General features: G+C 39.8%; 1 protein-coding gene across 7 annotated transcripts in view; it reads right to left on the bottom strand.

The window, feature by feature from the left end:
• The window catches only part of SLC16A7 (solute carrier family 16 member 7), an 89,420-nt gene extending 69,158 nt beyond the window's left edge, over positions 1-20,262 (bottom strand). For 2 of the 7 annotated variants that reach the window (XM_068934191.1, XM_068934239.1), the window contains exons 1-2: positions 19,982-20,105; positions 16,682-16,790 (exon numbers count right to left, since the gene is read on the bottom strand). In XM_068934191.1, the coding sequence (XP_068790292.1) occupies positions 16,682-16,700 (19 nt within the window). In that variant the 5' untranslated portion in view covers positions 16,701-16,790; positions 19,982-20,105. Of the gene's footprint in view, positions 1-2,128; positions 2,604-16,681; positions 16,791-19,981 lie in introns of those variants that run through there. The other 5 variants (XM_068934201.1, XM_068934211.1, XM_068934219.1 and 2 more) reach the window with 5 other exon arrangements.
• Positions 20,263-23,317: the final 3,055 nt, after the last annotated feature.

Genomic DNA, 23,317 nt, shown 5'->3' with positions numbered 1-23,317 from the left:
TGGGAGAAGGGAAAGGATGATTTATTGGGTTTTTTGTTTGTCTTTTCTCCTCCATTCATTTCCACCTTCTAACTATTTCAGGGGATAGGAGATTGGTAAGTCAATTTTGCGTGACGATGTGAAAAACGGCTTTTCTGGAAGTAAGTTAAAGAAAAAGGTATTCTAATCATATAGAAATTTCACTAAGGTTGCATACAGTATAATGAAAAATGGCTTGTCTAAATAGGCCTCCTTTATAGAGATTTTGCAAGGATTTGGGGTCATCTCTACCTTAATCGTGTAGTAATACCTTTCTGTTGTCTTCTCTTTTTTTTGAACAGGCAAGTGTCTGTTTTTATTGTTGAAGAGCTACAATACACCAGTTCTGCCTGAGGATGGGACTATACAAATAAACACTGTTCCAGCCACTACTGATAAAACAAAGCATTTATTTATTGATTGATCTCCCAAGTATTACCTTGCTTCATAAATAGTTTATGAACAATGTGTTTTCTAGATTTAAGGAGAAGCAAATAATAAACAAATACAAGTAAATACAAATAGAAAACGAATACAAAAAGAGGTTAAAAATACTCATAGGAAATAAGCGCGAAAACTTTGCTGTTGACAAGTTTTGGCATTCTCAGTTTTGTATTTTGACATATTTAATTCCATAGCCTTAGTAAGCGGTAAGTCGTCAGAGCTCTACTGACGTCAGAAGAGTTGTGAAGATGACAGCTAAAATTCTGGCCTTTAAGCTGTCAGCCTACTGCAGAGAAATCAAAGACAATTTGGCTGAGTTTTGAGCTCAGTAAGCAAAGAATTTGACACTGAGACTTTAAACTGTGATAACAGGGATGACACAAGAACAGCACAAAAAATCAGCAAGTTATCTCCATGAAATAAATTCAGCCCCAAATAACGTATAAACAACCACTGTAAAATTACCAGTGCATTCACCATTAGCAAAACTGTTTGGGTTGGCTGGAGGTTTTTTTTGTTTCCTGTTACATATGAAAAATAGAGTCAGAAATTAGTTTTGCACCTACTTCAGTCAAAGCAATCTAATAATTTTAAAGTGCCTACAGCTAAAGCTAGTCATAGGACATTGAGTTCTGAGGTTGCAAAAGACTGAAATAAGCTACTTATGTCAGTGAAATATACATCCAGATTGCTTGCTTTGACGAAGCCTATCACTCTTTATTTTAAAAATTTCTGTCACTGCAGAAGAACCAACCGTGTAACTGCTCAGTGAGGCCAAATAGCCTTTATTTCATCCATTCCCTGCTTCACATAGGGGGATTTTGTTATTGCTGCCCTCCCAAAATCCTTATGAAAATAAGAGGTTTATTATGAAGACTTTTCTTAAATTTGTAAATAAAATTGATATTGCATGTGTAAATTACATCTTACTTCAGGATACATGGGATTAATTTCCCCTGTCAGCTCAGGCTATAGTCTTCCTTCCCACATGCTGCTATGGAAATCATCTACCTTGCCTGTTGGCTCAGCTCATCTTCAAATCTTGTTTCTGCCCTCGTTCATCTTTCCATATTAGTTGTGAGCTTCTTGAGCTTCTTCAGGGCTGTGTTTCTGCCAACACTCTGTGCTCTTTATCACAGTCCTATCATTCTCCTAACTCAAGCCAAGTCATACAGCCACATAACCACTTCCTCATAACCTTCACTCCAACTCTGATTTACATTTCACATCCATCAGTTCTGAAATCTGACCTGAGCTACACTGACGCTTCCCTCTTTTTAAAGTTCCTCTTTAGAAGACTCATCTTTGAACTCTCTGTTTTCTCAGAATGTTAGTAAAATACATGAAGAAAAAATGTCAACCCAATCTATAAAACCTGATGAGACTGGAGAGTGTCACCACTTAGTCATATTAATACTTGTTATAACTTTGCAGAAGTAGAAATAGGGTCAGAATATTTCTTCTGTAAAGTGCTTCATATGCTTTTGTCAATATATGCCATATAGTCATTAAAAAGCTGATAGCAAATATTGTGCAATGTGTGTTAGCGCACTGACTTGTCTTACATTTAATTAGGCAATTAGTTTTGCATGGATTACCACAGTAACCTGAAACTACCTATTACCACTAAGTAAAGCTAAAAGAAAATAGAAAAACAGCACATTACCTGGCAGAGAGCTGCTGTCCAAGACAGTAATCTGAACTTGATAGATACAGAGCCTTTGTTCAGTTTGAACATTTAAAGACTCTTTGGAGACCTGATTGGCTGATGATCACACATGATGTTTGCATGGTTTATTTTGTGTGACCAATTGCCAAATCAACAAGCATCTCAAATTACTGAGGCACAAGAGGTTATAATGATTCTCAACGTTGAGAACATGATCCCATAGAAGGGCATTCTTGGTTTACGAACATTACACTGCCTGTTTAGGATTTCTTTCACAGGTTCTTTGTCTGACATACAGGACATTTCCGTCCTCTGTAGAAAGGTGCATATTTAAAAGTATATTTAGATGCTGTAGCCTCTAAAATGAGTGCTAATATGTGGGGACATCTGAACATAGATTATGCCTAACGCTACAAGAGTTCAGCATATACAGCGATGCTAGGTGTTAACCTGCTTTTAAAATATATAGTAAGTTAAAAATCAGTATTAACATGATTTTGTTCAACTAATTAAAAATATAATAAAAATGCTCTAAAGATCACAGGCAAAACAGAATGCAGCTAACATGCTGCAGACATCTAATGTTTGAACAAAACTGTCCAGCAATTAACTATAAATATGCAATTAACTTATACTTTTTAGACTGCTCCATTTGCAGGCATAGTAAAATTCCACTTTACATTTTATGGAGTAATTAGAAACTTCTTTGTATTAATAAGCAGTGCTGGCTGCTAAACTAATTAAAAAGCTGCATTTTGCTGGAGAGAATGAAGAATTTGCTTTAGAGATGCAGAATTTATTTTATGTTATTTCCTTCATTTTACAAAAACTTACCATTTTTATATAGGACAAAATCTAATCATCTGCAATACTAATGACAGAATAAACGAACACATAAAACACAAATTGTATCTTAGAACAAATCATAACTTCATTCATTAATTCTGAGTAAAATTCATTTGCAAGTTCATATCAAAACCCTTTCCTTTATAATTGCAAAAAATGACCTTAACTGTCTTCCTAGAAGAACAAACAAACAAAAGTGTACGTGTTGTTACAATCATAATTTTTCACCCATCTCACTTACCATACTTGTGTTGACTCAGTATACAATAAGGATGAATAAGGCCTAGAAAGGATGAAATTGCACGCCGAAATTAAATGGAAAAAAGAAAACTGAATGCTCAGGTTAAAAAAAAAGTTGAAACTTACATTTGTCCACTGTGCAACTGACATTAAGGCCTCAAAGCTCTTACAAGTACTTTGCTTGGGAATTTTAAGCAGTCTCTGGGACAAATCTTTTAAGAAAATTACTGTTATTTTCACTGCCCAGCATTTTGAACGTTCACAGGGGAAGAAGCAATTCTTACAGTGAAGAATTTTTAATTTACCTGAAAATAGTGATGTTAATGATGATCGACATTTCTAAAACTTGAGGCTATCTCACATAAAAAGTGAGATGAGTTTTAGAACTGCTATAAGCACATCCAAAAAGAGTGGTTTAAATAAAATGACTAGACTATTTATGAGAAAATATTATCATTTAATTGATCTCCATACTGTCTAAAATTTTAATTTGAATCTGAAATGGTCCCTTCAAGAAGGATGAAATACACTGGAGATAAAATGTAGCAGTGATAGGTAAACCTCTGACGCAAAATTGCAGCAAGGACTCTTTGAAACGGTCTTCATCTCAGCACTGAAGACAACGGCAGGAAGGGAACATGTTTGCTGACATGTGCACATAAAAAGAGGATAAAAAGGAAGTAAACATAGGTTGCTGAACTCTGATAGAAAGCATGTGGTAAGAACAATAGCGCGTTTCCTATTATTGGAAAGAAACAGGAAGTGAGCTATTGTTCGTGCTGGACACCCTCTGTTAGATTGTGAAAACTGACATCGAGTTCGAGGTACAGCTTTTTTCTTGTGTCAGCAAACACGATCCCCCGCCACGGCCGCCAGCAGCAAGCTCTTCCTGCTGCAGGATCCCTGCTCCCCGTCCAGCCCCGGCAGCGCCGGGGCAGGGGTAGGCAAAACCCGCTCCGACCTCGAGATCTCTGCATCTGTAAAATCAGGCACGGAAAGAGGGAATGACCACGGGCATCCTTTCGATGCCTCTAGGTGAATTCGCAGCCGTCCACAGGGGATACTGACCGCAGGGTCAAGAGCGGCCAGCACAGCAGAGCTCCGACTTGGCACCGCAGCTGTGGATCATGGCTAGCTTTTGTCCATCCCCTTCAGAGAGCAAGCAGAAGGGTTTAAATCTCCGCCTACAGCAAGGCTAATCTTCTAAACTCAGGGAACTGAGCGAGGTAGGAGGTCAGGGCTAATGTTAAAGTGTGCTTCTGAGTGACAGAGCTAATTGGCGCAGGGCACATTAGTGGCAGTCGCTTGCCTCGCGGTTCATTGCCAACTTGAGCTTGACAAAAACAAAGTTAAAAGTTAATACTGTCATGGACTCTTGCCTATAAAAATGTATAGATACCAGTAAGGCTATTACTCAACTCACCATAGCAGACTAACGCACAAGTGTATTTTGTTAATAGTAACAGCAGTGAATTTTTACATCCAGCTGCTCGAGAGCTCCTAAGAGAGATGCCTAGATGCAGCTGCTTTACTGCACCTTGCTGCCCGCTGGCACATATCCGTTAATTTTAACACTTCATTTCTGGAATGCAGACATTAGAAAGAGGCCGAAATTTTCTTCTGAGACCATGAGCTTAAACTGTAAAAACTGAAGCAAGTTCACAGTAATCGTTTACTTTGGATGCTTATCTGAGCATTTTTAGGAACAGTTTTCCTCCTCACTAATGTCTGTTCCAGTACAATACACTGCTTATTTGCAGAAATTGAAATATTAATCTCTTTTTTCACACAGCCATTTTTTTAATATCACAGCTCAATTTTTCCTTCAAGCACAACCTAAGGATGTTGGTTTTCTTGAAAGAATGCTTTCTGCTAGCAGTGGCAATAGGCCTTAAAGCTATGTAGTGGTTTGTTCAAACAACAGCGTTTTGGTCACACAGTGTTTTCTGCTGCTGTGAATTGTTTTTGCTTAATCCTCTGCAAGATTTCAGATATTGAGTAAGAGTCTATATTTCTTCTGCTTCTCACTAGTATATACTTGTAGCTGCCCACATTTTAGGATAGGTCTAAGTTTGCATTAGGGGCCTGGAAGGCACCGTTTGGCTTACACACGCTTTGTGACTGTTTTTGAACTGAAGAAGGAATTCATTACATCCATCTTCAGGTATCTGCAGTGCTGACATCTACATGTGATCGGGATATCTAGATTCCACGTATAGTCAATGGACAGAAGTTGACATAGTCAACAGACTTGCGGGACATATTTCGTTGACCTATTTTAGATATCTAAGTTACAGTGAAATAATTCATAGTCCCAAGTGCCCATATCTCTTTGTTAGGTATCAAGTGTGTCTAGGATAACTAGATCAATTACAGATATCTACGCTGCTTAATCCTGCATTTGATCAGATTAATCCAGTCCTTAAATGGCCATAATATGGTTTCTTGGTATTGCGGGGGATTGGAAGTAATGACCCCGTTCCTCTTTCCATCTAATGTTTTTATATCTTAGTTTTGTTGGGGTTAGAGGTTGTTTTTCTTGTTTATTTTTTAACACTTAATGAAACAGGAAACTGAAAAATAAATGTTTTGGATTCCAAAAATGTTCTTGTAGCCTTGTTTGAAATAGATCCATGACTAAACAGTACAGTGTTGAAATCTGAAATTTTGCAATCCCTTCTGTACTGCTGAGAAAAATAAGTTCAGTTTGGCTGAGTAACGAGTCTTTGAAAAGCACAGGCTGCAATCCTTATATGTTGTGCAGGATTTTATTTTGCTGTGTTTGTAAAATGTGCAACTCAGGAATGCTGCATTATGCACATTTTTGTGGCTAGCATGGCTATATAGAAGAAAATGTATGGAAGGTGCAGATAAACTATGTCATGCTTTACGTACATACTATAGCCAACTAATATTATCTTTTTTGAAAGTTAAGTCTTATACAGCAAAAGCAAATATCCAGTTGTCTGGCTAGTCAAACAACAGTGATAATTTCAAATTCCATATATGCAATTTTAATTCACAATTTGTTGAACTAAATCATTGCAGAAATCATCCAAATAAAAACCAATCAAAAACTGAAACAATGTTCAATGCCTTATAGAAGAACACAGAGGACAGCTTACCTTATGGAAAGATTGGACAGTCACCTAGAGCTGCAGAATTGGAGAGGCAGCATTTTAGAGCTAATTTATGATTTCACTCATTAAATAGCTAATAAGATACTAATTGTTATAGTATATAATACTTTGTTTTCTATTTCTCTGTTTTTTTGTAAGAAATAGCTGAATATGAGGCATTCTGAAAGTCTACGAAGATGCCTTGTATTAAAAATTCTTTCATGTTAATGCTGGAGAAGAGGCAGCAGAATATATTTAACCCAAGAAAACAAAATAGCTAGGACTGTTCCTGATGATACAGATGTGGAATTTTCATCAGGGATAATTCACAGCTGACCAGAAAAACAGTAACTATTTGCCAGAGAAATTGGCAAGGCTTTCTGAATAAGCTCAAGAATTCCCTAGTAGATCTGTTTGTGGGGGAAAAAAAGGCAAAATTAATTTAAAAGTATTCTTGGTAGATTATTTAAAAAGCATTATAATGCAGGCCTGAAATTCTGTTGGCCTAGATAACTGCAGATACATAACAGCTTGAGTAAGACATGCCATAGGGTGTGCCAGGACTTAATAAAAACAAGTTTGTGTGTGTTAGGTATGAAGAAAATGCAAATTTGAAAGTTACATTGTATGTCACATTGCCCAACATTGTGTGAAAGTGCATCCATCCCTTTAGCCTGGTTGTTGGTTGATTCTTCCGTAAGTCCTCACTTGCAGTGGTTAGCACCAAGGGATAGTAACGGGTGAAGGGAGAAGACCATGAGGAAACATGAAGGGAGTGTTAACAAGCCCAGGCAGAATTGCTCCACCAGGCCTATGAGGAACGCAGTGATTTTCTCACCTGCCTCCAAGAGGAGGGATGAGAAAGGGACGCTGGTAATAACTCTCCTTTTGTACACTTCAGAATGAGCAAGGCACATCAGCGGGCTAAAAACTGCAGCATGCGGAGGGCTGTGTGCATCTGCGCGCAAGCTGCAAATGCTCAGGCTCAAGAGAAATATGAGTAGTTTCCACATCATTACATGTAATGTAGTGCTAATTACAATGGCACTGCTGCAAAAACACTTGCTTTCCACCAGCTCCTCCATCTACCGGCCATCCCCAATGACCAAACTCGGCTTTAGCCTGTTCCAAGGAATACTTGCTGCATAACTTCTGTCCACTCTTGTTTCTTAATTCACCTACCTCAACTGCTGACAGTCTTACCCCCCTTATTTTAACAAGTCTAATAACTCAAAAACACATCAGCATACAGAGCCTAAGGCAAGCAAAGTCTGCTCTACAACTGTCTTAAGTCTTGTTCACCACAGGACCTGCTCACCACAGGACTGATGTTTCATGTTTCCCCTCGTGCCCCGATTTCCCTTCAATCCTCCTTGCTATCTTGCATTTAAATTTATCTATAAGAATACATAATCTTCCTAACTATACACCAGGTAAAAGAACGCATTACCTTCAGTATTATTTTTAAGGCTACAGATGGTTGTAACTCTACTGGATAGAGTTAACAGCTGTGCTTATTTGAATATCATCTAATGTCTTAAATAAAGCAGTATAAAGTTAGCACTGCTTTTCTTGCTTTTTAAAAACACTGTAGCTTGTGAAAGACAAAACACACTTAAGTCAGTAATAGACATCTGCATTTTTTCTGTTATATCCAGATCAGTTCAGATTCTTATACTGAATCTCTTCATGTCCCTTTAATAAATTATTTCCTTCAGAGAGGAGAGGATGCTCTGAAGACATTGTGATATCTAGAAGATAAGGAAGATGAGGCTGAATGTTATTATTGCCTTTTCTAGCATCTTAATTTTTAAAGGTATCAGTCTTGTGAAAGTCATCTGTGACCCTTAGCTTTCAGTTAATAAAGCTCTGTAGTTGCATAATTATTATCTGTTAAGCAAAAATATTTATTTCCATCCTGTTAGAAAACAGAAGACAGTCTCCAGCCCAGAAGCTTATAATACATATACAGATGTCTAAATATGTGTTATATTTGTTATAGGTAGGATCACTCTTTCAGCCAAATTTGGGTCATGATTAAGGGAGATACTTAAAATAAGCAAGCAAAAAACCATCGGTGTATATTATAGAGGGAACATGAAAATTCTACTTGGGTATATATTATTTTAATATATAAGTACAGCGGCAAGAATATATGGCAATTGATTAAGTAATTTGTTTTAAAGACAAGAAGCAGATATAACCCTTAGTGATTAAAGGTGGAATATAATTTCTCTCTACTTTGCCTAGAGGGGCAGCTGGGCTGGCAGAAGCTTTCACCCCGAGGGATCAATTCTTGGCTGTAGTTTCTATCAGAGTAAAGCAGGTTCATTTTTATGGGCAGAAATCAACACAAGCCCTGCCAGAGACTCCTCAGGAGGCACACAAATTTTATGCAACTCCCAGCTGGCCTAAATATGGCAGCAGCAGCACCTTTCCTTTACAACTGTTTTCTTTTCTGCTCTCTGGACTAATCAGCTCCTTTCAAGCCACCCTGACTAAATCTGTTTGAGACAAATATTGCTCTTTTAGGGACCACAGGTAAAACATTCAGATCAACACACAGATTTGCTCTGTGGCAGCTCTGTGGCAGCCATTTCATGCACGTGTGTGTTTTTAAAGATGGTAATCGTGCGACAGCACAAACAGCCTCTCAAAAGTCAATGCATGGCCCGCAACAGAACTGTTCAGTCTGATCTGATAAGTTACGTTGCTGTATCTTCGGGTTTAAACTAAAGCCAGCGCTCTGACAGTACTGTACATCCCTTCACTTTGAGGCATGGAGTTTTTTAGGTAGCGTGTGCTAATGTTTTTCCTTTAAAGCAAGGCAGAAAACGAGTCTATGCTTCGCTGGACTGCCTTAGACTGAAAGCCAAACAGCCTGATTGATTATATGATATACCTTTCCTTCCTTTCTCTACTCTCAAGACCTTGCATCTTCTCACTGCTGTCACCAGCCTTCCTACTGCTGCTTGAAGGAAGAATCATTGCATCAATCTCCAAAACAAGAAATTACCAACAATCTGAAGAAAAAAAAAAATCAAAAAACAGCTTATATAAGCTTTTCTCTCTTTACCACAAGCAATGGTTCCTCGGGACTCCCTTTTCCTGCAGAAAGAAGGCGGTGCATTTCTCTCCTCAGCAGAGCCCAAATAAACAGTTCTACCAAATGAAGAAATAAGTAGAGGGATTCTTTTCGGGCAGGGTCAGAGGAGCAAATGAAAATGACCCCGGGAGCACAAGTTCAACCAGATACAAGAGGTTCCTTGCTCAGTGGGGTCTGGCTAAACAATCACTCCAATCTTTTAGGAACACAAATACTAACCATTCCTTTCTCAACGGGGTAACAGAAACAAATACACAAGCTTAATGAACCCGGCAGGGATCGACCAAAAAGGGCAAATTCCCCTTTCAAGCAGCGAGAATAATTACGAAGGCAACAACCTTAGCCACTTGACACTGGAAAACTCTGGTTGGATGATAACAGGAGTCCCTTGCTCCTGAAGAGGTTTAATTTACTATTAAATTTACTATTACTATCCTGACTAAAAACTCATCTGTTCAGCTCTGACAGTTCATGAGCTAGGTCTAAGCAATGACAATGAAATGTCCCCTCCAACCATTTGATCCCTTTATTTTCTTACTGGGCCCAGAATTTGTATGTCCTTCCATTTCTATACTCCTAATATATAATTTTCATGCTTTTTTTTCACATTGTTCTCCTCATATGAAATAGTCTTGCTTTTTTTTAATCCATCAGTATCCACTATTTCTTCTATGCAAGTGTTCAAAGAAATGCTCTAAAAGAGTGAAAAAGAACCCCTCTATCTTGGTTATGGAACTTCAATAAAAAAACCTTATTGATGTCAGGGTATCTCCTGGTAGTGCAAACTTGGTCAACAGTGGTATTTAGAGGTAAATACCTCACCTAAAGTCCTCCAAAGCCTGGAATCCTTTTAGAGTGCTGTGACTGGATCCCATTCATAGAAAGGACAATTCTGTATAATTACTGGCCACATTCCACTCTCCTACCATTCACACATCTCATTATCACATGCTTATTCTGATAAATCAATGATAATCCGTAAGTTAGAGTCAGAAGAAGAAAGGAGGCCTTTCTTCACTGCTTCATGAATGGAACAGTCCAGTTCTGGCTGTTTTGAGCAAGCTTACCATAGATTCACTAATTTTAGACTTGAGAAAGTTTGATTTCTAGTCTACACTGTTCACTGAGATGCCTTCTGCAGTCAGTGTAAGGGGACTGATTTCTCCTACCTATTTTAAACACATTCCAGGTGCATCAGTACACTTTATGAAATGAAATAGCACAGTCTAATGGTACTACGAAGATCCTGGATATGCAGCACAAATGACTACCAGTTCTTAAGTGGCTGTATGTTTGTGCTGCATTATTTTCACACATTACACTACAATACTAAAAAAACACATGAAGCTCTAGACAAACAGTTTCAGTGTTATAGTTGATCTTACTGAAAATACATCCACATGTATATAGGGTACTCACAGTGGATCAAAATAGACTGTTAAGACCATACTTCAACACTAGCACTTCCTGAAACTTCATACCAATAGGCTAGCAGTTTTTTTCCAGTGCTTTCCTCTCTTTCCCCTCCATCTCCCAGTATGCATTATGTTGTAATGTCTTCCTTATTTTTGTATCAACTGCTCTGTGTTTGTATATCTATATATGGTTATTTATTTTGGAAAATGATCTCCTCACTTACATATATTCAGTTTTCATACTGAAAAGCAAGTAGATGCTCCAGTGAATCTACATTAGAATGCACGATTCTCAGCTTACAAGACAACCCTGTCTGCCGTTTAAAGTACTTATAAAATAAGCTGTTCAGCATACAGTTATAACTACCGATTTCAACCTGTAATTGTGTTAGTTAGAAGAAAGGATTGGTTTGAAAGTAGGATTTAAGCTTCAGTTATTAAGAGGTAACAACCTACTTATCCAGGATGCAGTAACACTGGAATTAAAGATCCTAATTTAGGAGGATAATTTAGGTTTGACAAGACTGTTGTGTTACCTATAAGAAAAAAAATATTGTATTTGTGCATCTGTGATAAGGCTGGTAAATGGAAAACAAAAACAACAACGAAAAAGTAAATTTTATAGCTACCTTATTAAAGTTAAAAACATATTTTGGACCCTCAATAACAAGTATCATTCGGTATTCTGTGAAGATCTTATTCTATTAGACTAGCAATTTGAATATAATGATTTAAAAACAAGCTTGTACATGACAACTAGTATAGCTTTGCTAATTTTTAAGGAAATAGGTACAAGGAAAAGAAAAAAAATTCATGGCCTCAGTAGCTAAAACACAGTAATGAGTGAGAACAGTACAACTTAAGTAGCCAGTCAAGATATACAGCATTTCAGCAATACTAAAATATACCCAGAAGTGCAAGTTGATTACCCAGTTAAGCAAGACTGTCTTGTTACATTAACAGCTTTCTATGCTAACACATTCAGAAGAATCTATTTTAACCGTGTAAAGGACAGGCTTTTGGATCCCAGTACATTATAAATGCAATATGACTATTTTCTGGGTTGCATGAAACAATCGACTTTGCTATTAGGCATAATGTTGGAAGTCACTACTATTTTTTTTAATCACAAAAATAATTAGAGTTGGAATCCTTCCACTGGATTCACACTCTTTTATGCAGCTGGGAGTTTCTGGACACAGCAGTGTGCACATAACACATTTTCATTTCATATGTGAGAGCTCCTTTTTCATTGCACACGTGAGAGGGAGTCACCTGTGCATGTAGAGATCAACTTAACAAACACGCATAGCAGGGTGACTTAACACACAGTATGCTGGCATGTGGCTTCAGGGCGCTGTCCAAGCACTAAATAAGGAGCAATGCCCTTTTCATCCACCCGTTGCTAAAACACCTAAACAAATCCCTCCTGGAGCATCCATTTGTCTGCCACTGAGGTCACTGGCCATCATTACTCAAGTAAATCTAAATGATGGATCTAGCCCTTATTAAATTTCACAGTTTTGTAGTGTAATGGCTTTAGATTTCTTTTATATTATTTGCAAAGTACTTCTGGAACTCATTATATTCTCAAAAATCTGGCTAAATGATGATGGTAAAACTCAATACTTGTCTTTTATTTTCAAGACTGTAACATTAATGTTTGAGAATTGTACTATCAGTTGTGTATTTTCTCATATCATATTTGATATGCCTTTATTAACACTTTATTTGACAGATATATCAGTATACAAGACAGCACAGCCAAGATTGCATGTCCATTTAGACACAACCACACATTAACAGCAAAAACCTTACTTCTGTGTGCTACATCTAGGCCACAGCAATAACAGCAAAAGTCAACATTCTATTTCTTTGTGAAAACATTTTGAAAATCATTAAAGGTTTGTTTTTTGTTTAAACTTTAATAAGACAAGTCAAAGCTAGTGATCCAAAAGACTAACAATTGAGTCTTGAGAAGCAATCAAAAGAGCCTCTTCAGCCAGTACTGTGCATAATTCAAGAGTAACTTGCACTAGAGTCAGTGAGATAAAGTTCAGAACTGGAGTCACAAACACAGAGGAAATGCCAATTACGCAAAACTGTCATATTCTCTGAGTGCACCTCTGATTTTTAGGTGTCAGCTTTAAACGCCCTTCCTGGATTCTTCAACCTGATGCGAGTTTGGCCCTTATATTTATTAGCTTTGCTTATAAACCTCTTTCACTATACTAATATAGCTAAAACTGAAATAGGTCATGTGTGGCATTCATAATGCTGTAGTGATGTTGTGTATGAGGAAGGAAATAAGCTAAATTGAAATAAGGCACCTTCGTATCCAGCGTAACTACCTCAAAACATCTCTCTTTGGATAGTTATATCAGGGGGAAAAAAAGAGAGAATAAAAATCCTTATACCTCTAGCAAACATATTTATATCTGCACAAGAATAAGAAAAAAAGGATCTCCTTTTTCCTTATTCTTCACAAACACAATGCATACTTCATGCTCTGTAAATACAAGCTATTATGGTATATTTTTCCCTACCTTTTTTCCTTAATTACACAACCCAGATCTCTCAAAATATGCAAGCTTTTGTTACTCCTTGCTGAAGTCTGGAGTTGTGACTTCTAATCATGGGCTATTGAATCCCCTGATTAGCCTTTTATAGTGTTCGTAAGGAGGAGAGAAACAGGCTGCCTAATGGAAAACAGGGAGTTAGGACCCCTGTGTGATACAATGAGCAGCAATCTTACCAATTCCTCAGGGCAGAAGGAAGCCCTTATTTTAGCACTATGTACAAATTATTATAAGGATGTACCTCTTAAAAAGTGTTTGGTAATGGGATGATAGGCCCATTGCCTTCTTCAGCTTCCAGTGCCAATTAATTTCCTTTCACAATCTATTCTCTTATCTCCACCTGCTCCCAGATATAATCTCCTTGCTCAGGCAGCTTGAGTCTGTCCTCGGCCCTGTTTTTTTCTGTCACTTACACTAGGGTCCAGTGCCAGGCTCCACTTTATGTCTCCCTGATTCCCATTTCTAACATCAGCAGAAGGCAGTGTTGGGAAGTCAGGGTCCGCTGTCCAGGTTCAGACCCACATCCAGCCCTGGCACGGAATGCAAGAGCAGTGATTGCTTGGAAAGGCTTGTTCAGGGCAGCACATACTCAGCTAAGACAGAATCTTCAAGGATTTGAACAAGTAAAATCCCAGTTATTGAGAAATCAGACACCTACATTCCCACAGGAAGTTTATATGCATCATTAAGTTGGTCTTTTGTTTTTCCTGTCTTTTTTGAATCTGCCCTGATGGCCATATTAACAATACAGACTATAGGGACCCAATTTGGTAACTGCAACTCCTGTGGCATCTTAATTCAATAGCATGGTAAACTGTTGAGACGACCTACATTTTAAGGTTTCCAATTTCTGTCTCTCAGTATGGTCAGCAAAGACAAATAGTTGTGTCCAGGACACCAATCTTATTTTGTTGGTAGTTTCAATATAGTCCTATGTCACTTTGAAAATTCTAATTTTCATTCTCAAGTATTTATATAATTATCCCATAGAACTGAAAAAAATGCCATAAATCACTTCATTTTTACATTAAAAAAATGCTCTAATGCAACTGATTTAAAAAGCACATGTTGAAAGTGAGCACATTTCTCTACCTGCAATACTAATCACATACTTTACCATAGGATCTAATTTTAAGTCAAATATGCATTTTGCATACACACTTTTCCATTTTTGTCAGCACCACAATGGTACAGACTTTGGGTTTTTTTTCTTCACATGATTTTAGTGCTGGATTGTACAAGCTTGTATTTCCTGAATCTAGAAAACAAGCAGTAAGAAGCACAAGTCTAAAGTTGAGAATAGGAGTTTGAAACTAATAAAAGAGACAATTTAATCTTTCCCTTTTTACTATCTTCTTTGTGCCTGTGCCATGGACTGCAAGAGTTTCTAAATGATGGGCAACTTCTTACACTTCTTATATGTTGACAAGCATGGATGCTCAAATGTTAATTAAAAATCTATTTCTATGAAAGATATATTTATGCATTATGTAATACTGTTTTGTGACTGATTTTACTAATTTCTATTTCATAGAACACGTGCAGGAAAGATAAGGCAACATGCATCATTCCATGTTCATTGCCACCGCTGTAGTGACAGCAAGTGGTTAAAGTTCTTTGATGTCAAATACATTTTAAAGAGCCACATTTTACACCTCTTTGTCATATGTGCTATCCCTAAGTCCAAACACTTGGGAGTGCTGCCCATAGTTTGCTATCACTGAGGCCACGTGATGGGAGGGTACTAGGCAATGGACACGTCTGAAGCAGGCACGGTGGTCTCTGCTGGCAGGTTTCGGAAAATGAGGTATTCCTAAGGACCAGAACTTCTTAAAAATGTAGGAGAAGATGTGAAAAGCCATGGAAGGAGACATCCTGAGCAGTTTTCTGTGGAGCGTGTGCTTTCTAAATATTCCCACAACACCTGGATCATCACCTACAGCTAATTCCTCCAGTGGAAAACTTGGAAGCGAGCCAAAAGTGAAAGAACTACAAAACCCTGGTGTCAAAACAACTGGAAAGTGCTCTTCTTTGGGGTAAAAGTGTTCAGGCTGAAGCAAAGGAAGCACCACTCAACCAATCCTGCATGTGTCCGGCGACTCGATTCCACAGAGGTCTGTGCTTCTTACAGTCACACACTGCCGTTATCTTTCATGGTAACCATACGGATAAATGAAGAGAATGTCAAATCCACCTGTTCTGGAATATTCCGCCTTCTAGAACATGTTTGGGCTTGCTGCAGTTTGTCAATAACTGGCTTAATGTATAAGCTTCCTATCGTATACAGTTATTAGCCGATTCAGTACCGTTTCTATTGTTACTTAAAACGCTGCTTTCTCATTGGGTGGGACTGAAATGCAATCAGTAGTCATGACATCAAGATAAAAGAAATTTAAAAAAAATGCATTTCAGGCTTAAGTTTGCTCTCTAGTAATACCTGACTATGTAGTAACACCAGTTCCTGTTCATAAGATCTTAACTTAGCCCAATCGAGGGAAAGACTATATAAAGTGTTAAGCTACGGCGCTGTTCTTTTCCATTAAGTTTTCCTCCTTTATTTTTGAGACTGTCTTTTTTTGATTGTCCTAATTACATTAATATCTTTCTAGAAATGCCCATTCCCTTCTCCTCATACCTCTGATTACATGCTTCTGACAGTGTCATGAGATAGGAAAGCACCAAGTCCTGAAAATAAAAAAATATTAGCAGGTAACTCGGTTCTTGACCCTAAAGACAACAAATAAAGGAAGTAGTTAAAGCCACTATGGAAACTAAAACCAAAAAACAATATATTCAACAAAAGAATCAGATCATGATGATGAGTCACAACCTCCCCCAAATATTGTGATTAACAATCTTGAGATTATAAGGAAAAGAAAAAAGTCAAACAAACTAAGACACTTTCTAGTTTGCCAAGCATTGTGACCTGGTGGGCTAAAAATTTACTCTTCAATAAAAGCTTAAGATTCTTGTGACTGTTTGACTGAACAAAGCAGAGATATAAGAAATGTGGGAAATATTTGATAGATTGTAAAGCCAAGTAGGGTTCCCTGGTCAGTTAGTCTGACGTCCTGTATTCCTCACGTCATGGAATATTATCCCACTGCTCCTATATTGATGCCAATTACTTCGTTTGAATACTGCAGACTTTTCTTAGAAGGTTCCAAGGTTCACGATAAAATTACACAAGTTGGCACAACGGCTCACAAATACATACAAGGCATGGAATGCAGGTTTGGACTTACTTTCTTCAAAGATGCACATGCAGAACACAGCCTGTTTCTAACTTTCATTTGACATATGCAACAGTGCATCAGTGAGGTCCCATTTTCCTACGTATCCTCCTCTTTGATACTGTGCACACATGAGGCCATATATATTAAATGAAAAGAAACAGAAATTAGTAACAATCTCTACCAATGATTAACGAATATAACCTAACCTTTATTTAAGAGAATTAGGTTTTGTAATCATATTGATCTTGAATCATGCAAAATTCATTTAACAGCACTGATCATTAGCATAGCCAAAGAACTTTTCTTTTTTTGATCCACTATTATTTAAAAATAGCGTAAGAATATAGACAGCTTTAATTCTGGCAAATGGTGTAAGGGATACAATTAACTCATAACTCGTACTCAGAGAACACTTTTCCTAAAGCAGGAATCTACTCAAGAAAAACTCAGCTCTTCACAAGCATTGCATAATTTCACAGGAGAATAATCAGGTGAGCTTGTCTCTTTTATTGAACTGGAAAGGGGCCCAACATAACTTGAGATACTGGCAGCAAAAACCACCTGCTCATTGTACAAGGAGGTCAAGACAGTTTACTTAAGAAATAAAGTTTACTGAACGTGATTTTTTTTCCAAAAATGAAAGAAAAGAAAATTCCTGGGTACCAGAAATATATTGTTAAAAAACAAGTGAAAGAGATTTAAATAGTGAACAAAATCCAAGGAGGCAGAGTAATGAAAGAACATTAAAAACAAAAACAAACCAACAAAAACCCCAAAACAGCTTGTGATTCAAGGAGAAGTGCTCTTTTTTCTCCCTTAATTTGCCTGTCCTTAAAGAACCGCATCTCCTCTAAGGCTGCCCACAGGATCTCCTGCCTCCATAAAACGCTGATTCTAGAATGAGGATTTTGCAATAGCAAGAGCTGAGTGAGTGTAAATCAAATATAAACCCTAGAGAAGTGATAGATGGAATTAGGTTAAGGAGCTGGAAAGAGGTATTTTTGTACTATTAATGATGCATTAATTTACACTGAAAATAGCTGAAACAGAACTCAATCTCTCCTCACTACAGCTTCAGAGACACAATGTTTAACAATATTCTGTTGCTTTGGTATTTCCCTCTGAAATATTTCTAAGTGCCCCCAAAACTTTACATCTACTGTTCCCTCCTTCACCATTTTATGTGTAAAATACCTGCACTCAGATCAGTTGTATTATTAGATAATCCAGAGAGTCTTCCTACATAAAATGCGTGAATTTATTTTTCTGCATTCCACGAGGACCTTCCATGGAGATTATAGTGGAGACTTAGGCTACCTATCCCACATCCCTATGATATGAATGAAATAAGGCTGATTTCATGAACCAGAATCACTCACTGCTGCAGCAAAAGAATACATAGCCTCCAGGCACCACTGTTTGCCTTATGCCAAATGCTCATCCATTTTGCTCTGAAGCTACTTATACTGTAAACACTATGTTCTAAAATAAGCCAGCAGTGCCTTTACAGTTATGCAAAGTTACATGTCAATAATAAATTACACAAATAACAGAAGCGTCTGTAATATAACTTCTTTTCTGAATTTATACTTTGTGGAACAAATAGATATTTAGCACTCATTCTCAAGTATAATATTCAACTTTATCACACAGTAATGGGAGGAGAGGGGGGAGATCTATCTTTAAAAGGGAGAGGGGAACCACTTACGTATTGTTCCCAAATTTCCAAAATCCCAAATACTTGCATATAAAAATATTTACCATATTTATTGAATTGTTTGTCAGTTTTCTACTTCCTTTAACCATGACTCTTCACCCCTCTGTCTTGAAGTGTAACTTTTGTATCTTGGTTCACCTGGACATAGTCAAGGCAATATTTTGTTGGCTCGACGGGTGTGCTGCTAAGTTTATGGCCCCATTCCTGCAGTGGAAGCTGCAAGCACCTATTTCATTACTCTTTGATAGGTAACTTGAGAGACACAGATGGATGTCACTATGGAAACACGAGTGATTATTACAGAGACCAATGAAACAGGAATGGAAGCCTCCATGAAACACCGGCCTCCGTCAGTTTCTTTTTTCCCCAAATCTGCTTTCAGTAATAATTGCAGTGAGATTTCTTCTTCACTGAAATCTCAGGTTGGCATTGGAAAAAACTGTTATCTCTCAATGTTTTTCTTGTTTTGTTTTCTTGTCCGTCTTGGATTTGAAAAGTTGTGGAGGACCTGTGTTGGTTCTGTGTGCCTGCAGGACTGAAAGATAACATGTCCTCCTCCCTGGTCTCCTAGAGGGTAATAAGGGCAACCTCTTGGCTTCTTCTAAGATTGATTCCCTGCTCCAGGATCTTGTAGGGGCCACTTCAGCAACCACAGACCCAGGGCACAGAGACATCTCTGTGGACACGCAGAACCTCTTTTCTACCTGGGGGGGGGACAAGCCTGTGTTTGCCCCTCACGATGGAGGCTCCTTAGAAAGGGCCCATTTCCTTCAAGGACCTTGAATCCGCTGTGTGCTAGCAGAGATCAAGTAATAGTAGCGATAGAGAAGAAGTATCTTCTCCTCTGTGGTACCAGGTACACCAGGAGGTCAGCAAACAATGACTAGCTAAAGCCAGCAGCGTTTGCAGATAATAATGTTAGTGTTGTCGGAGTCAAGAGCAGCCTGGCCCTGAGTAACACGGGCTACGGCGTGCGTGGGAGCGGAGGGTCCCATCCAGACCCACCTTCCCCAAGGTCACATCATGTGACATCAGCGTGTCCTTCAGGCCCCATTTCTGGGGCGGCGAGCACGGGTTTTTGCGTGGCCGCCGCGGCTCCCCGCCCCGTTTCCCTGCGGAGCTGCCGCCAGGCTGCGCGCCCCGGGAGCGGCGGGGGGGCGGGATGCCGGGGCCGCCGCCTCCCCCGGCCCCGCCGCTGCCCGGGCGAAGCGGGGGAGCCTGGCTGCAGGGGCAGCGGCGGCCGGGCTGGGCTGGGGTCTCCGCTCCTCGCCCCGCAGCGGCTGCGTGCTCTTTTTGTACCGGCGGTGAGCGCCTGGGAGGAGAGGCGGCTGCACCCCACACAGCGTCCATCCATCCATCCCTCCCTCCCTCCCTCCCTCCACCCACCCGTGCGTGGGCAGCGGCTCCTCTTTGTGCGTGTGTGACTGACAGTGCGGCGCACACCCGCCCGCGGCCCCCACCAGGCAGCCCGGCGGGGCTCACGGCACGCCCCGGCTGCCGCAACCCCTCCTCCGCCCCCGGAGCCCTCCCCGGCGGGGGCAACACAGCGGCTTCGCTTCTCCTCCTCCCTCCTGGCGGGTAGGTTACTTTACCTGCTCTCTAGCTTGGGCTGGATCTAATCCCGCGGCCGCCGCCGCCGGCTCCTCTCACTGCCACGGGGGTGAGTGGGATTACTAATTTATTTATTTCCCATGAGGTGTCCGCAGCGGCGGCGGGAGGCCCGGCTGCTGCTGCGGGGCCGACGGGGCGCCGCTGTCCCGGGGGTGCTGCCGGGCAGCGGCGGAGGCGCTTCAGCACCGGCGCGGCGGGGCGGGGGCTGCGGAGGAGACGCCTCCCGCGCTGCCCAACCCGGCTCCGCCGGGCCGGCGGGGGCGCGGCGCGGTGCCCGGCCCGGCGGAGGCGGGCTGGGCCGGGCTGGGCCGGGCCGGGCCGGGCCGGGCCGCGCTGCGCTGCGCTGCCCGCCCCCCCCTCGCCGAGCGGCCGCGGGGGCGGCGGGAGCTCTCCCGCAGCGCCGCCGCGGAGCCGCCGAGCGCCGGGCCGCGCCTACAGCTCGGGCAAGTACGTGTCATGTTCACACACACACACACACACACACACACGCTCCTCGCGGCCCCACCTCGCTGCAGGATCGAGTATGCCAAATATTTCACACCGCAAGGCCCTTTTCACTCACTTCGCTTTTGCCAAAAGGTCACGTCGAGGTGCACGTGGGTTTGCTCACGTTAAGGGGAAGGGGGGGGGAACCCACCAACAACAAAAACCCTCAGCGGCCTTTTTCTGCAGAACGCGGGAACGTCGTCTTGTCAAGCCGGAGATGAAATTTAACGGGTCACAAACGTCTTCTTGAGTAACACCTGGCCAAACTTGGCCCTCCTCTTCCCCCCCCCCCAAAAAAAAAGTCGCATAATTTGTTCCAAGAACTATTGCATATGCGCCCTGAGCAAGTTTGTGAGATTGGCCACTGAAATCTCCAAAGGAAATCTGCCCTTAAGGCTGAAATCGCTTGGGGAAAAAGATAGAACATAACCATATAGTTATATAATTAAAGCTTTTATCATAATGCCTGTAGTCATAGATAAAGGTTGCACATATATGAGCAACAATTAATACAGAGTGAGGAAATTGGACTAATTACAGTTATCGAAATTATGTTGCAGAATATGTTTAAAAGCAAATGTGGTTATTGTGTGAATGTTTTGTCATAATTTAAAGAAGCGCTTTGTTTAGTAAGGGCTTTATGGATATGATCTTTACAGACATTTCAGGAACTAAAACTGCTTGTGTGTACGCGTGAGGAGATAGATCATGTGTTGTAGTTGGAAATATTCTAGTTTGCTGAGCTGTTAGTGAAAGGAGGAAGGACTTGATATGCCTGTTTGTTTATTTTCCATTAACAACATTTGAATCCCTTGGCCAGCACTAGCTGGATTGGACAGAGAAGTCTGAAAAATAATCCGGCAAGGAGCGTGACGCCCCAAAGAAAGGTTGCAGCATGAGTGGCAATACCTATCGCAGAATCTGTTCACAGCAGAATGCTATCTTGACGCACAAATTCTTAGAAAACAGGTTTCTTTCGTTCTGCTGCTTATGAAACTACTTGTTCTTATGTGAGAAACGTTAGGAGTTATTTTGTCCTTTAGACTAAAACATTGTTAAAACAGAAGACGCAAAAGTCTCAGTAATGTAACATTGTATTGTTCCTTCTTTCTCTAACCTCCCTTTCAGTCTGCTTATTGTCATAACGTGCTATTGTGTATCGTCTGCCTCCACTGCAAGTTCTTCGGATTCAGGAGGAGAGAATAGTTTGTCACGTGTTTGTAGAGCAGCTGGTTCACTAGAGTCTCTAAACAGATCCTGGCACCGCACTAAAATAAGCAGCAGTAAACAGTTCACTGGTACAAACAGCAAACTAGCTTTTATTCCTGAAACAGACGGCACAATTTGGAATAATTATTGTGACATCAAGTAAGCTCTAACATACCTGAGTTACTTACCAGAATCCAGGGACATTTTTAGGAGTAAGCGTGCATGGCAACTGCCAGGGCAGCTCATGGAAATCCCAGTTTCATGAATTTAGGTAGCAGTGCGGTGCTGGTATTCTGTTGTGCAAGTGGGTGAAGGGAGCCTCTGCCCAGAATCCCCACAGCTGCTCTGGAAGGAGGTTGCACTGCAGGCTTCGGAAGACCAGCAAACACACAAGACAGCCCAGCTAAAACCAAGCAGAGTGAAGAAGAAATATTAAGTAGGGACTGTTGGTAGTACAAGTGAAGACAAAGATGCCCATAGTCAGACTCATTGTTACTTCCATACAGGTCCTATTGATAGAATTACAGTTGTGTAAAATCTAATAACAATCTAAAAAAAAATCTAGTAGAAACTGATGCAAGATCTTTCTTAGAGAAGCTACTTATGCTGAAAACAAAGTTATATACTTGTCATTACAGCCATATTAAGCTATCTTCCATAGAAAACTATTCAAACACTTTGTATGCTCTCAGGAAAATCTTAGGCAATATAGAACCTCAGACAGTTCCTGCAAAATGCAAAACATGGGTGCGTTGTCTTTCATAGTAAATCATTAGAGTTTGCATATTGTTTTGTAGAATGCCAAGAAACTGATGTTTCAAAGAGAGTTGAAACAGTAAATACAGGAAGATATGTGCTAATTATTTTTCATTATATAGTTTTAATTCCTTCACTGCTTACCCTAAATAGAATAAATGCATAGTTGTATAAATATAAGTATAGATTTATTTTTATAAATATATACATTATAGATAGTAAATTTTATATAGTTGTGTGTGTGATATATATATATACTATACATAGTAGTACAATAGTGATGTATTCTGTATGTGTATATTTGTATTTATATTATCACCACATGTATTAACATATCTATATAGAATTTGTAGAGTATATTAATATATGTTAAACTTTATATAGACATATACATACTCTCTATACACATGCATGCACCATACAGCTTCTTCCTACATCTTCTTTCAGAACCATCTCTCTAGGAAATGTCCATGCGTCTTAATGGGCTTAATTTTGCTGTGTGCTCCATCACATTTTGCATTTTCTAGTCTGAGACAGAGACTGAACATAAACTAGCTGCAGTTATAATGGTATGTGATTCTGGCCTACAGTGCGCACAAGTTTAGATGCAGTTTAGTGTCTGTGTCTTGCTTAAAGTTACAAAAGATATTGTGAACCCTCAGAATAAAAGCTGATATATGATTTTATTCTTTATGCAGACCTCTTTCTACTTTTGCTGTGGCATCAGGGTTTTAAAGTGAATACACTCCTCTGCAAGTGCTGCAGAATGAAGACTCTGAAGTGATTCAGTTCCCTATTGCAGATTAAAAAAAAAAATTCACCGTTCTACATCCTTGCAGTATCTCTGAGCACCTTCAATGTAGGAA

The sequence above is a fragment of the Struthio camelus genome, chromosome 1 (genome assembly GCF_040807025.1).
Source record: "Struthio camelus isolate bStrCam1 chromosome 1, bStrCam1.hap1, whole genome shotgun sequence".
In the NCBI taxonomy this organism is placed as follows: Eukaryota; Metazoa; Chordata; class Aves; order Struthioniformes; family Struthionidae; genus Struthio; species Struthio camelus.
The sequence above is the reverse complement of the archived record's forward strand: the minus strand, read 5'-3'. Positions and strand labels throughout refer to the sequence as shown.